Source organism: Salvelinus namaycush, chromosome 16 (genome assembly GCF_016432855.1).
Source record: "Salvelinus namaycush isolate Seneca chromosome 16, SaNama_1.0, whole genome shotgun sequence".
In the NCBI taxonomy this organism is placed as follows: domain Eukaryota; kingdom Metazoa; phylum Chordata; class Actinopteri; order Salmoniformes; family Salmonidae; genus Salvelinus; species Salvelinus namaycush.
The window spans coordinates 33,136,007-33,149,460 of record NC_052322.1 but is presented as its reverse complement, the minus strand read 5'-3'; the positions used below and the strand labels follow the sequence as shown (position 1 = coordinate 33,149,460).

General features: G+C 49.7%; 1 protein-coding gene across 1 annotated transcript in view; it reads left to right on the top strand.

Moving 5' to 3' along the window:
• The first annotated feature begins 393 nt into the window (after nucleotides 1–393).
• Nucleotides 394–13,454, top strand: part of LOC120061638 (plexin-A1-like) — a 151,883-nt gene continuing 138,822 nt past the window's right edge. Inside the window, exons 1-3 of the mRNA XM_039011540.1 lie at nucleotides 394–432; nucleotides 578–634; nucleotides 9,821–10,147. Of these exons, the coding sequence (XP_038867468.1) occupies nucleotides 394–432; nucleotides 578–634; nucleotides 9,821–10,147 (423 nt within the window). The remainder of the gene's footprint in view (nucleotides 433–577; nucleotides 635–9,820; nucleotides 10,148–13,454) is intronic.

The window sequence follows — 13,454 nt, the reverse complement described above, 5'->3', positions numbered from 1 at the left end:
ATGAGATAGCGACAGGGGCGTGTGGTGGGATAGCCTTTGTTTTCATTGGACGAGCTTCAAACACACAGAGATTAAACCAACATTTCATTGTTTAAAAAAAGGTCAGGAGAGCAGAAAAACTCCATCAGTCTCCTAATGGTGCTGCTGACTTTCCCCAGTGTTGCATCATTTGTTTGATGTGCTGAGCTCGGCTCACTATGTCTGGTGGCAGGCTGCTCTTCTCCCTCCCAGGAAGCAAATTATATTTCAGCCCTTGAGCCAGTTCTAATGTGCTGCTGAGCAGTTGAAATCCTATTATGATAAAATAAAGAAATGTCAAGCACTTTGCTGATGCACTTTTTACATTCAGCTGTTTTTCTTCCCAGTTTTGTTTTGGCACCAGTCCAGAGAAGGATGTTTGAGTTTTCCCAGTTTGATCTGGTGATAGTCACAGTGAGGCAACCTGAGTATTCACTCCTTAAAACAGCCCTGAAAAAGAAATATCCTGTGGTGTATTGGAAACCTATTGCAGCAGCTGATTGGATTTCTTGCAGGCTCTCGATGTAGGGTTAAGCGATACTGTTGTGTTATTCTGCAGGGCCTCATGGGTTTTCTCCAGGCCTCGTCTCCTCTGGTGCCAAACCACAGAACCTGGGTAACAATCTATAGTCCGGGCAGCACTACTGCTGTTGCTATTGCTACCGCTAACCAATAACAATCTAGCTTCATCCTCACCCCACCTCTGAGTACAGAGGAGAGGAGGGGAGAGGAGGAGATGAGAGGAGGAGAGGAGGAGGGGAGAGAAGGGGCGGAGGACGGGAGGGGAGAGGAGCCTGCTGCGGGTGCTATTGCCAAGTACCTATTGATCACGGGTCACTGCAGGCTAAAAGGACCCGGCGCTCCAGAAAAGTCAAAGTCCCAGAAATGCATTAGAGCCTAAACAACTTCTCCCTAACCGCTCAGTTAGAGGGACAAACTGGAGGGGGATGACATGTACCCGTCCGTATCCCCCCCCTCGGTAAAATATCAGCCTATAATTTCATCATGTTGTTAGGCCTCATTAGCTGAGATATGAGGTGGGAGAGACATTACTTTTAAAAGAGTTCATCACCTCTTTGCACAACTTCTTTTAGTTAATACTGTCCTCCATCATCTAAATCTATCTGATAATCAATGGTGCTCCTCCTTTTGTGAGAGGAGAAAGGGGAATAGATGGGCTGCAGAGTGGGAGATATTTGTGCGTTGCACTGTTCAGTAGGCTTGGACGGTATCCAGATTGTCATACCTTCATACCGACCTTGTGCCATACCGGGACCTTCTGTAATACCGGCACTGCTGTTCAAACCACACTGATGTTCTGCAATCCTAACAAGTATATCTAAAAACCCATAGAGAATGCTAACTAAATGGCGCATTGTGAACATTTTGTACAGTTTCTGACCTAAAGTGACAAAAAATGCTACTCACAGTTTGCTGCACAAATCAAATATTAGCCATTAAGGTTCTTGATCCAGGAGGGGATTATCTGCTGTTACCAAGCAAATGCTTGGTTTTGGAAGAAGCTAACCACTTAGCAACTTAATTATCTCCTAACTTTATTTTCTAGGAAAGTCAGTTAAGAACAAATTCTTATTTTCAATGACAGCCTAGGAACAGTGGGTTAACTGCCTTGTTCAGGGGCAGAAGTACAGATTTTTACCTTATCAGCTCGGGGATTTGATCTCTCAACCTTCCGGTTACTAGTCCAACGCTCTAACCACTAGGCCTACAAGTCTTTACTTAAAAAGTATCTACAAAATTCCAATTTATTAAAAAATTTAAAAGAAATAGTTTCAACGGTATTGAAAAACCATCCCGTGGCTTTTTCCAAATACACCGGTACACGCTATATACGGTATACCACCCAAGCCTACTGTTCAGTGAGGTTGAAGGTCGAGGTGGGATCTGTAATGGATAATGCAGGGCAGCAGCAGCCAAGGCCATTCCATCAGAGGTGGGGTTGTGATGGAGGGAGGGCTGAGGAACAGCCAAGCAGGAAATGAAGGGCACAGAACTGGATGCGGGTCGATTGTCTCCCTCTTTAAATAGACTGTAGATAATTTAATTTACAGGGGTATTCAGCCAGATAGATTGTTTATCTTATAATCGTGAGGTCTGTCCTTTCCTTTTGGTTTCCTCGGAGTGGAACTGAATGGTCCGTTGGTTAGGTGGTTTTAGTAGACTGAAGGTTTGAGTGTTAAATAGGAACAGCGATATTAACGTATTGTTCACTGGCTTGAAACCAGCTTCATAGCGCTGCTTTATAAAGAAGAGCGGAAGGGAGAGATGGGGAGGGAATAGAGAGTCATCACTAGAGCGATGAATAGGTTGGTATCAATAAAAAAAGAAAGAGGGAGGGAGGAATAAAGAGAGACGGAGAGAGGGATGTTTAAAGGCTGAAGAGAGAGAGAGAGATAGTGTGATGAGGAAAGAGAGACAGAGTGTTATAGAGCTCTGAGGCTTGTGATTTTTTCTGAGCCCATGCAACCAATGTCACATTGTGTTTCACTATGCCAAGACGTACACAGTCTTCCCCACTTGATGTGTCTAAAATGGTCAGCTGCAACATAATCTGCACCATCATTTGTACCATAATCTGTACTGTAATCTGCACCGTAATCTGTACCGTAATCATAACGTGCACAAGCACTACAAATAAACAATTCCGGACAAGGACATGGGGGGAACAGAGGGTTAAATACACAACATGTAATGATGGAATTGAAACCAGGAACGTGGGAAGACAAGACAAAACAAATGGAAAATGAAAGGTGGATCGGCGATGGCTATTGCCAGGACCGGCCGGGGGAGTGGGCGGCGTTTGTGCCCTGGGCCGAAATGGCACACCACCTAACCAAAATCCACCGACAGGTGTGACCAAGGCCGTTGTGGAACAAGTAAGGGGTGTAGCTTCCCTCTGGGCAGGTGCCTAGGAGCCTTACACTGGGTGCACACCAAGCAAGAGGAAACATAAACCCTCACGTCCTTAGCCAAGGTAGCCCACCAGTACCTCCCGCTCAAACAGCGCACTGTCCGAGCGATCCCAGGATGACCAGAGGAGGGTGACGTGTGGGCCCAATAGATCAACCGGTCACGAACAGCAGACGGGACGTACAGACGCCCAGCGGGACACTGGACGGGAGCGGGCTCTGCACGTAACGCCTGCTCAATATCCGCGTCCAGCTCCCACACTACCGGCGCCACCAGGCAGGAGATGGGGAGTATGGGAGTGGGATCCATGGGCCGCTCCTCTGTGTCTTACAGCCGGGACAATGCGTCTGCCTTCACGTTCTGGGAGCCTGGTCTATAGGAAAGGGTGAACACAAAACGGGTGAAAAACAAAGCCCACCTTGCCTGGCGAGGGTTCAGTCTCCTCGCTGCCCGGATGTACTCCAGATTGCGGTGGTCAGTCCAGATGAGAAAAGGGTGTTTAGCCCCCTCAAGCCGATGTCTCCACGCCTTCAAGGCCTTGACGACAGCCAACAGCTCCCGGTCCCCCACGTCATAGTTTCGCTCCGCCGGGCTGAGCTTCTTCGAGAAGAAGGCACAGGGACGGAGCTTTGGTGGCGTACCCGAGCGCTTAGAGAGCACAGCTCCTATCCCAGCCTCGGACGCGTCCACCTCCACTATGAACGCCAAAGAGGGATCCGGATGGGCCAGCACGGGAGCCGAGGTAAACAGAGCCCTCAGGTAACTAAAAGCCCTGTCCGCCTCAGCTGACCACTGCAAACGTACCGGGCCCCCCTTCAGCAGTGAGGTAATGGGAGCCGCTACCTGACCAAAACCCCGGATAAACCTCCGGTAGTAGTTGGCAACCCCTAAGAACCGCTGCACCTCCTTTACCGTGGTGGGAGTTGGCCAATTACGCACGGCTGAAATGCGGTCACTCTCCATCTCCACCCCTGAGGTGGAAATGCGATATCCTAGGAAGGAGACGGACTGCTGGAAGAACAGGCATTTCTCAGCCCTGGCGTAAAGGTCATACTCCAACAGACGATCAAGCACTCTGCGCAACAGGGACACATGCTCGGCGCGTGCAGCGGAGTATATCAGAATGTCATCAATATACACCACTACACCCTGCCCATGCAGGTCCCTGAAAATCTTGTCTACAAAGGCTTGGAAGACTGATGGCACATTCGTTAACCCGTACGGCATGACGAGGTACTTATAGTAGGTGGTACTGAGGTGGTACTGAAAGCCGTCTTCCACTCGTCTCACTCCCGGATACGCACCAGGTTGTAAGCGCTCCTGAGATCTAGTTTGGTGAAGAAGCGTACCCCGTGCATTGACTCAATCGCTGTGGCAATGAGCGGTAGTGGGTAACTATACCTCACCGTGATCTGGTTCAGACCCCGATAGTCAATAAACGGGCGCAGACCTCCCTCCTTCTTTTTCACAAAAAATAAACTCGAGGAGGCGGGTGAAGTGGATGACCGAATGTACCGCTGACGCAGGGATTCGGAGACATATGTTTCCATAGCCTCCGTCTCCGCCTGTGAGAGGGGATACACGTGACTCCTGGGAAGTGCAGCGTCTACCAGGAGATTTATCGCACAATCGCCCCGTCGATGGGGTGGTAATTGAGTCGCCTTCTTTTTGGAGAAGGCAAGAGCCAAATCGACATATTCAGGGGGAATGCGCACGGTGGAGACCTGGTCTGGATTTTCCACCGTAGTAGCACCAACGGAAACCCCTAAACACCTCCCCGAGCACTCCTGCGACCACCCCGTGAGAGCCCTCTGTGGCCAAGAAACAGTGGGGTCATGACACGCTAACCAGGGTAGGCCTAGCACCACGGGAAACGCAGGAGAGTCAATAAGTAAGAGACTAATTCTCTCCTTGTGACCCCCCTGCATCACCATGCCCAGAGGAGCGGTGGCCTCCCTAATCAACCCTGACCCTAATGGTTGACTATCTAAGGTGTGAACGGGGAAGGGCACAGCCACGGGAACAATGGGGATCCCTAAACTTTGGGCGAACGATCTACCTATAAAATTCCCAGCCGCGCCTGAATCGACGAGCGCCTTATGCTGGGAATGCGGCGAAAACTCAGGAAAAGTAACATACACAAACATATGAGCAACAGAGGGCTCTGGGTGAGAATGGTGCCGGCTCACCTGGGGTGACTCTTTAGCGCCCTGCCTGCTGCCTCGATACCCAGAGGAACCAACCCGGCACCGACCGGCAGTGTGACCTCTGCGGCCACAGATAGTGCACGAGCTGGAACCCCCTCTTGTCTCCCTGCCCACCGTCCCTCCCAGCTCCTTTGGTATCGGAGAGGGGGTGCGGGGGGATGGAACCAACAGACCCCGATCTGAAGCCAGCAGGTTATGGGTGGTGTCTCTGCAGGCCAACTCCCGACGGACGTCCTCGCACAGACTGCAGCGATAATGGTCGATCAGGGCCCTGTCGTTCCATCCCGCGCCGGCAGCCAGGATCCGAAACTCCAGGGCAAACTCCTGGGCGCTCCTCGTCCCCTGCCTCAGATGGAAGAGGCATTCACCTGCCGCTCTACCCTCGGGCGGGTGGTCGAAGACTGTCCGGAATCGGCGGGTGAACTCCTCAAACTGGTCCAACGCCGCATCTCCCTCTCTCCACACGGCGTTGGCCCACTCCAGGGCTTTCCCGGTGAGGCACGAGACGAGGGCGGACACCCTCTCACAGCCCGAAGGAGCCGGGTGGACGGTTGCCAGGAACCGTATAAGTCCAGCTGCAACAGGAACCTCTGGCAGTTCGCAGCCGTCCCATCGTATTCCTGGGGAAGGGAGAGACGAATCCCACTGGCTCCAGGAGAAGGAGGGGCGCGTAGTGGAGACCCCGGTTGTGCTGGTGGAGGCGCTGGAAGAACTCCTTGTCTCTCCCAGCGGTCCATTGTCTGGACAACGCGGTCCATGGCGGTGCCAAGATGGTGGAGCATTGCTGCGTGCTCCCGGACGCGCTCCTCCACCCCTATACCCGGGGTACCTGCTCCTGCTGACTACATAAGTTTGGTCCGGAATTCTGTGGGGGGTGCGTACTGGCGGCAGAGAAGTCAGGCGCAGGAGAGCAAAAAACGGATTTACAACGGCGCAGTTTAATAAACAAAACCACCGTAAACAGAACAATAAATCAATGGGTAAACAAAACCCGTTACACACCAGCATAATGTGCACAAGCACTACAAATAAACAATTCCGGACAAGGACGTGTGGGGAACAGAGGGTTAAATACACAACATGTAGTGATGGAATTGAAACCAGGTGTGTGAGAAGACAAGACAAAACAAATGGAAAATGAAAGGTGGATCGGCGATGGCTAGAAGACCGGGTGACGTCGACTGCCGAACGCCGCCCGAACAAGGAGAGGGACCGACTTCGGCGGACAATATGCACCATCATCTGTACCGTAATCTGTACCATAATCTGTACCGTAATCTGCACCATTATCTGTACCATCATCTGCACCATGTATCTCCTATGTAGTCATCTCAATGGTAATCTCCCTTTTATACCCCAGATAACTCTCCGTGAGCCTGTCTCATGATGTCATAACGCTATAATAAGACTCTTGTTTTACAGTTTTTTTCAATTGTTTAAGCACAATTTTGAAAACAGGGCCCGGTTTGTCAAAACACTACACACAATTAGCACAACCCTACACTAAAGTAGCACAACACTTCAGATCATTTGCAAAATGGAACACTTTTGTCAAAACTATACACGACTTCATAAAAATGATATTTTGTTACCATACGAAACACACACATTTCATATGACTTCAATCTTTTTGAACCAGTTACACACTGCTGTTGCTAACCTAAAACACTTTTAGCAAGTCTAATTGTCAGTGATTAGAGTAGTGTAAATGAAGTACACAGAGAAAGTGCAACTATACAAACACTACACAAGACCAACGCTGCAGACTGAGGAAAATATCATTTATTTCTCTCCATATACCCAAATCAGTCAACATGTCAACATGGAGAATCACAACAAAACATGTCCCAGTTTTCATGCTACTACAGTAGTGTGCATAACACTGTTAGCTCAGCAAACAACAGACAAACTTAAAATACTGTATCCAGTACAGGTTACAATTACAGTAAATAACAACAACAACAAACATAAAAAATAATCAGAAAAAAACTGACAAGTACAGAAAATACTACAGTAAACATATTATACATTATCTCTTCGCCTAGCTGGATCTGGCCAGAGAATTTCATCATCACAAGCAATATCATCATTAGCAAGACAACGCGGGAAGAACCGTCTTGAATGTCGAATCCATCCTTGCACAGCTGCGCCGTCGACTTGGTCACAGGCGTCCTCCATGGCCTGAATGAGGGGTACCTGAGCCTGGGGCTGGAGATCGTAAACCTTCCACCGCCATGCAGAGAAAAACTCTTCGATAGGGTTTAGAAACGGAGAGTATGGTGGAAGGTATAGTACTGTCAACTGTGGATGGTGTTGAAACCAGTTCTGGACCAAAGCAGAGCGGTGGAATGACACATTGTCCCAGAAGACCGTGTATTGCATCTGGTGCATTTCATTACCTACTGTGACGATGTGGTGCAATCGGTCCAAAAATGAGAGAATGTGAGGTGTGTTGTAAAGGCCCATTTTGGCATGATGGAGGACAACCCCATGCTGTGAAATGGCAGCGCAAAGGGTGATGTTACCCCCACGTTGCCCTGTGACATTGATTATATTGGTTGAAGGCATTTTGGTTGAAGGCAGGTGAACCTACCTCCTGCATTTTTATAGTGCTTAAACCTGATTGGTGTGTCTACAATTTAGCAATCATGTGTTTGTGCACCTGATGGCTGTGTTTAACAGATTGGCTCATAGGTGTGGTAATTTGACAGTCAGTGCTTTTGAATTGCAAGGAAGTGACATTATGATATACTTCTGTGTCTGATGTATACAAGTGTGTTTAGTGTTTTGCAAATCACTGTGTGTAATGTTTTGCAAATAGTGTGAAGCTGACAATGTGCTTACAGTTGTGCAAATCTAGCCTTGTGTTTTGCTCCTTGAGTGTAAGGTTTTGCTAATTGTGGGAAAAGTTAAATTGTAGTGTGTCAGCAATCGTAAAAAACTGTAAGAGCAGACGGCTATTACAGGTCACAGGTCATTCTTGATCTGTTTTGCTCTTGGCTTTGTGTTGTCTATGTGTCGGTTTTGTGGATGCCTGCAAGTGTTTGTGTGTGTGTGTGTGTGTGTGTGTGTGTGTGTGTGTGTGTGTGTGTGTGTGTGTGTGTGTGTGTGTGTGTGTGTGTGTGTGTGTGTGTGTGTGTGTGTGTGTGTGTGTGTGTGTGTGTACGTGCCTGCCAACGAGCATCTGTGTGTGTGTTGCCTGCCCTGAGGTGAATATGAAATAGGCCTGTGTGTGAACTGGGGTTCAAACTGCAGTTCATTAAGAGGGACTGCCAGGATGTCCAAGCTCCTTCACATCCTGTTCTAATAAGCTGTAAACTCTGCTAGCATTCAGGTTGTTAACACAACTCTTCCTCCTCTCTCTCCCTCTCTCGCTCTCTTTCTCTCTTTTTTTCTCTCTCTCTCTCTTTCTCCTTCTCTCAATGTCTCTCTCTTTCTCTCTCTCTCTCTCTCTCTCTCTCTCTCTCTCTCTCTCTCTCTCTCTCTCTCTCTCTCTCTCTCTCTCTCTCTCTCTCTCTCTGTCTCTCCTTGGAGAGAAGAAGAACAAAGACTCTCAGTCGTTCCCTGGTTTCCTGTACCGGGCCTAAAGCCCATCTCCATTAGTAATGTAACATTATTCCGTCAGAGTTGCCTTTTAGCCCCATCATTTCTCTGTTAATTGTTGCAAGTGTTTTTGGAACGTTGTGCCGTTGGGTGGTCCCCCTCCCTCCCTCTCCTCCTTCCTCCCCTCACACACCTTTGCTCCATATGTTGGCAGCTGGCTAGGACAGACAGCTAGCTTCTAATTGCAATCTTTCATTTGCTAATTGGGCCCGGTTGTATTTCAGCGATGCCTTGATCATTGTGTTTTTTTCTCTCTCCATCAATTCTCTGAGGATCTTGTTAATAGTACTGTAGAGCCTCAGGGTATCTCTGGCTGTGTGTGTATCACTGTATTTTTCTTCTAGAGATATTCTGTACTGTAAGTTTCTGTTTGTGTCCTCTACTCATTTTCTAGCCACCATGCAACAGTAACCAATTCATCTTCAGTGAAGCTTTCATTGGGTGTAATTGTCAGTATCTTAAACTAGACTTTGATATCTCTTATGTGAGAATGCCAACATTGTTCCCAATTCTGGAGTTGACTCATTTAGTCTGTCAGGGCACACAGTGTTTCGTTTCCACAGCCTACCATGTGGTGCCATTGTGACTGGGATCACACCTCGTCATGACATCACAGTTTCCTCTGCTCTGTGATCCTTAGCCTGGCTCTGTGACATCGTCCCTCCTGCCCCACTCCACTTCCTGTCTCCTCTGGCTGGAACCTGTCACAGCTGTGATGGGAGACAAACCAGGTCTGGACAGCTAGGTCTGCCCTGAGGGACCAGCCCTGGACTCTGCTCTGCCTGGTATAACCAGTTCTGCCCTGGGCTCACTGTGGGTGATATGTGCCCTAGGGCTGTGACGATTATGGCATTTTGTGTAACAATTAATTGTCATGGAAATGGAAACGTTATTATCATAATTGTCATTTTTGTTGAAAAATGTTTTGAGCTTGTAATACATCTTAGAAAAATAGATACTACATTCCCAATGAATGCAACACAGCCTTGGTGAAACCCCTGTCTCGAAAACCAATGGTTTTGACCGCTTGGAACTTTTCGAAATGAAGCTTCTCCTTCCAGAGTGGAGGAGATGTGAGGAGGAGATTGGAGGGAAGGACTGGAGTAGTGGAGAGTGGAGGAGGGCAGGAGTGCAGGAGGGCAGAAGGGCAGGAGTGTAGGAGTGGAGGAGCGCAGGAGGGCAGGAGTGGAGGAGCGCCGGAGTGGAGGAGGGCAGGAGTGGAGGAGGGCAGGAGTGTAGGAGTGGAGGAGGGCAGGAGTGGAGGAGGGCAGGAGTGGAGGAAGGAGGGAGGATTAGTTCTCTCAGAGCTGGATCAGGGGTGTCTCCTGGCACCACTACACCACTGCCTGGCTGTACTGGGCGCCCTCCTGCTGGCGCTGCCCTGCCCGGTGAGATCAAAAGACCCGTAATGACAGAGTCCACCCGGAGAGAGGAGGAGACAGAGACTCAGCCTACCCAGTGCACATTCCATCCAGCTTACTGCTGCTTACCGCCGCTGCTGCCACAGCTCAGCCACAGCTCAGCCAAGGCAGGCGGAAAGAGACCCTGTAAGAAAGTCCAACTTCACAGTGGAGATAAGCCATGCGACTTTGAACAATCATACTACTGTTATTAACCAGGCAGCCATCAGAGAGGAGAGGTGCTGCTGCAGAGATCTGTCCAGGGTATAGACCATTTAGTCACCAGCTTTAGGTGTCTGGTTGCTGCTGAGCCGAAGTTGGAAGTCTGTCTTTTTGAGCCCCAGTAGCTTTCCCTAGGTACTGTTCTCTCTCCATCCACAGTGAGGTGGGAGGTACTGTTCTCTCTCCATCCACAGTGAGGTGGGAGGTACTGTTCTCTCTCCATCCACAGTGAGGTGGGAGGTACTGTTCTCTCTCCATCCACAGTGAGGTGGGAGGTACTGTTCTCTCTCCATCCACAGTGAGGTGGGAGGTACTGTTCTCTCTCCATCCACAGTGAGGTGGGAGGTACTGTTCTCTCTCCATCCACAGTGAGGTGGGAGGTACTGTTCTCTCTCCATCCACAGTGAGGTGGGAGGTACTGTTCTCTCTCCATCCACAGTGAGATGGGAGGTACTGTTCTCTCTCCATCCACAGTGAGGTGGGAGGTACTGTTCTCTCTCCATCCACAGTGAGATGGGAGGTACTGTTCTCTCTCCATCCACAGTGAGGTGGGAGGTACTGTTCTCTCTCCATCCACAGTGAGGTGGGAGGTACTGTTCTCTCTCCATCCACAGTGAGATGGGAGGTACTGTTCTCTCTCCATCCACAGTGAGGTGGGAGGTACTGTTCTCTCCATCCACAGTGAGGTGGGAGGTACTGTTCTCTCTCCATCCACAGTGAGGTGGGAGGTACTGTTCTCTCTCCATCCACAGTGAGATGGGAGGTTGTATTGTGACAGGAGAGAGGCCCAGGCCCGTAGAGGTACCTTGCCGTGCCTTGCGCTGGATAGTGGCTAGCAGACCAGTGTGATTTTACATGGACTGACGGCACCATTTAAAGTGGGTCACGGGCTTGTCTGTCAACAGGGAACACAACAAGTTCCAGGCCATATCTGAACCATGTGACCGCACAGTTGCCCTCGGACGCCACTTCCATCACAAGGGCACAACTTTGGTCTGGTGGTCGTGTTCTCAGCCCGGTGCCCCAGGGCAGGGGGTCCTCGTGACACCAGCTATGCCCCAGGACAGTGCTCCGTCAGTGGGTAGCGCGGGTAGGACAGAGATGTCACTTTGGTGCCCTAAAGGTGGAGGGAGCGACAGAGCCTGAGGAGTCTATCAGTTTAAATAATGACAGCCTTTCACTTGGCTTTCCCCTCTCTGTCCCCCTCAGCCTGCTCTATTCCTCTGGACTTGTCCTTTAACAGCCGTCTGGGCTGAACATTCATAGGACATTATGAAAGGCTTTGACATGGCTTTCCCTTCGTACCGAAATATTGCTGTGGAGTCGTCCGATTGCTGTTTTTACTATGATTATCACCCTGCTCAACACAGCCTGTTGAAATGTGATGTGTACAGGGGGTACTTCACTGCTCTTCAAACAGGTGAGTCAGTGATGCTTCCCAAATGGTACCCTACCACTATATAGTGTACTACTTCTGACCAGAGCGCTATATAGTGCACTACTTTTAACTAGAGGCTTATAGCCCGGGTCAAAATTAGTGCACAATATAGGGGGTATGGTGTCATTTAAGACACTTCTCGTAGCCGTGCCTCTGTGGCCTCCCCTCCCTCCGGGTCGGTGGAGAGTGGCGGAGCTCAGTTATGGGCGATGCACTAGAGGACTGTGGGTAATAAACCTGCTTATAATGGCCTCTTAAAAAAGCAGGAGACAAACCGAGCACTCAGCAGAAATCAACACAATAACTGGACTGGTGACTCATCTATTCACAGCATTGGTGTGGAGCTGTCACTATGGTCGCTGTTGTGAGCAACACACACACACACACACACACACACACACACACACACACACACACACACACACACACACACACACACACACACACACACACACACAGACCATTTCTCTGGTGGGTTTAAACCAGATTGGGTGGGATCAAATGAGTCACATGTTGATAATTCAGTTTACCAAACACATTGATTCAGGCCTAATAAATAATAAAAAGTTCAATGGACAGCTCTGCTGTGACTGTGTAGGGCTGTAAAGCTGCTGGTTTCCAATATTTGGCAGCTCCATTCACAGAGGAAATACCAGGCCGGTCACATGACCCTAGGGACACAAAGAGGAGTGAGGGTTTGGGCAATAGTGTCCCTTCCTCCTCCTAACTCTTTTCCAACCTCCTTTAGCTGCCCAAGACGACTCAAAGCCAGTGTATGGATGTGGCTTGGGGCCAAGGCCAGATTTGGACAACAACCCCCCCCCAACCCCCCTCTTGTCTTGTGACCAGCTCTCAGAAAACAGAGGTTGTAATACATTGGCATGGCACCTGGCACACCCACGTAGGCCCAGGCAGCCAGCCCGCGGGTAGGAGGAGAGTGGGGAGAGAAGTTCAATATTTATGTATGCTGAGTTAATCTGCTGAAATGGGCTCGGGGTAGATATGGGGTAGGTCTGTTTTCTGAAGAGAGGTGGCTTAAGGAATGAAATGGTGAGATGGAAGAGGATAATGGTTAGCTGTATGTTGTGTGTATCACTGCCCAGCTCCGTGAGAAGATTAGCGGTCATGAGGTTTGTGTGTGTGTGTGTGTGTGTGTGTGTGTGTGTGTGTGTGTGTGTGTGTGTGTGTGTGTGTGTGTGTGTGTGTGTGTGTGTGTGTGTGTGTGTGTGTGTGTGTGTCTAGGATGGAATGAGGTTGACATCAAAAGAGACAACTATTAGGGTCCATCTGGAGCCCCAGCCTGCCCTCTCCTCTCCCTCCAAGCCCCCCTTCTGTATGCCCTCACACACTCATCCCCCCTGCCCTGTCCAGTGCCCAGGGTAGCCTACTGCCTGCTGCTGTGGTGTCTGTTGGCAGCAGTGGGTTGGCATCTGCCAGGCTAACAGGGGATATCCATCCTGGCCAGAGTAGGTGAGGTGACAGGGAAAGGCTGGGCTGCTGTCTGGATGCGTGGAGACCATTATGTTGCCAGGCAGGGTGAGGGTTTGTCTGTGTGTGTGTTTGCCTCTCCCTGCCTGCTGTCGGTGGTGTACCCAGGCAGGCTGTGTTTACTAACAGGGTTGTGTGTTTGCTCTG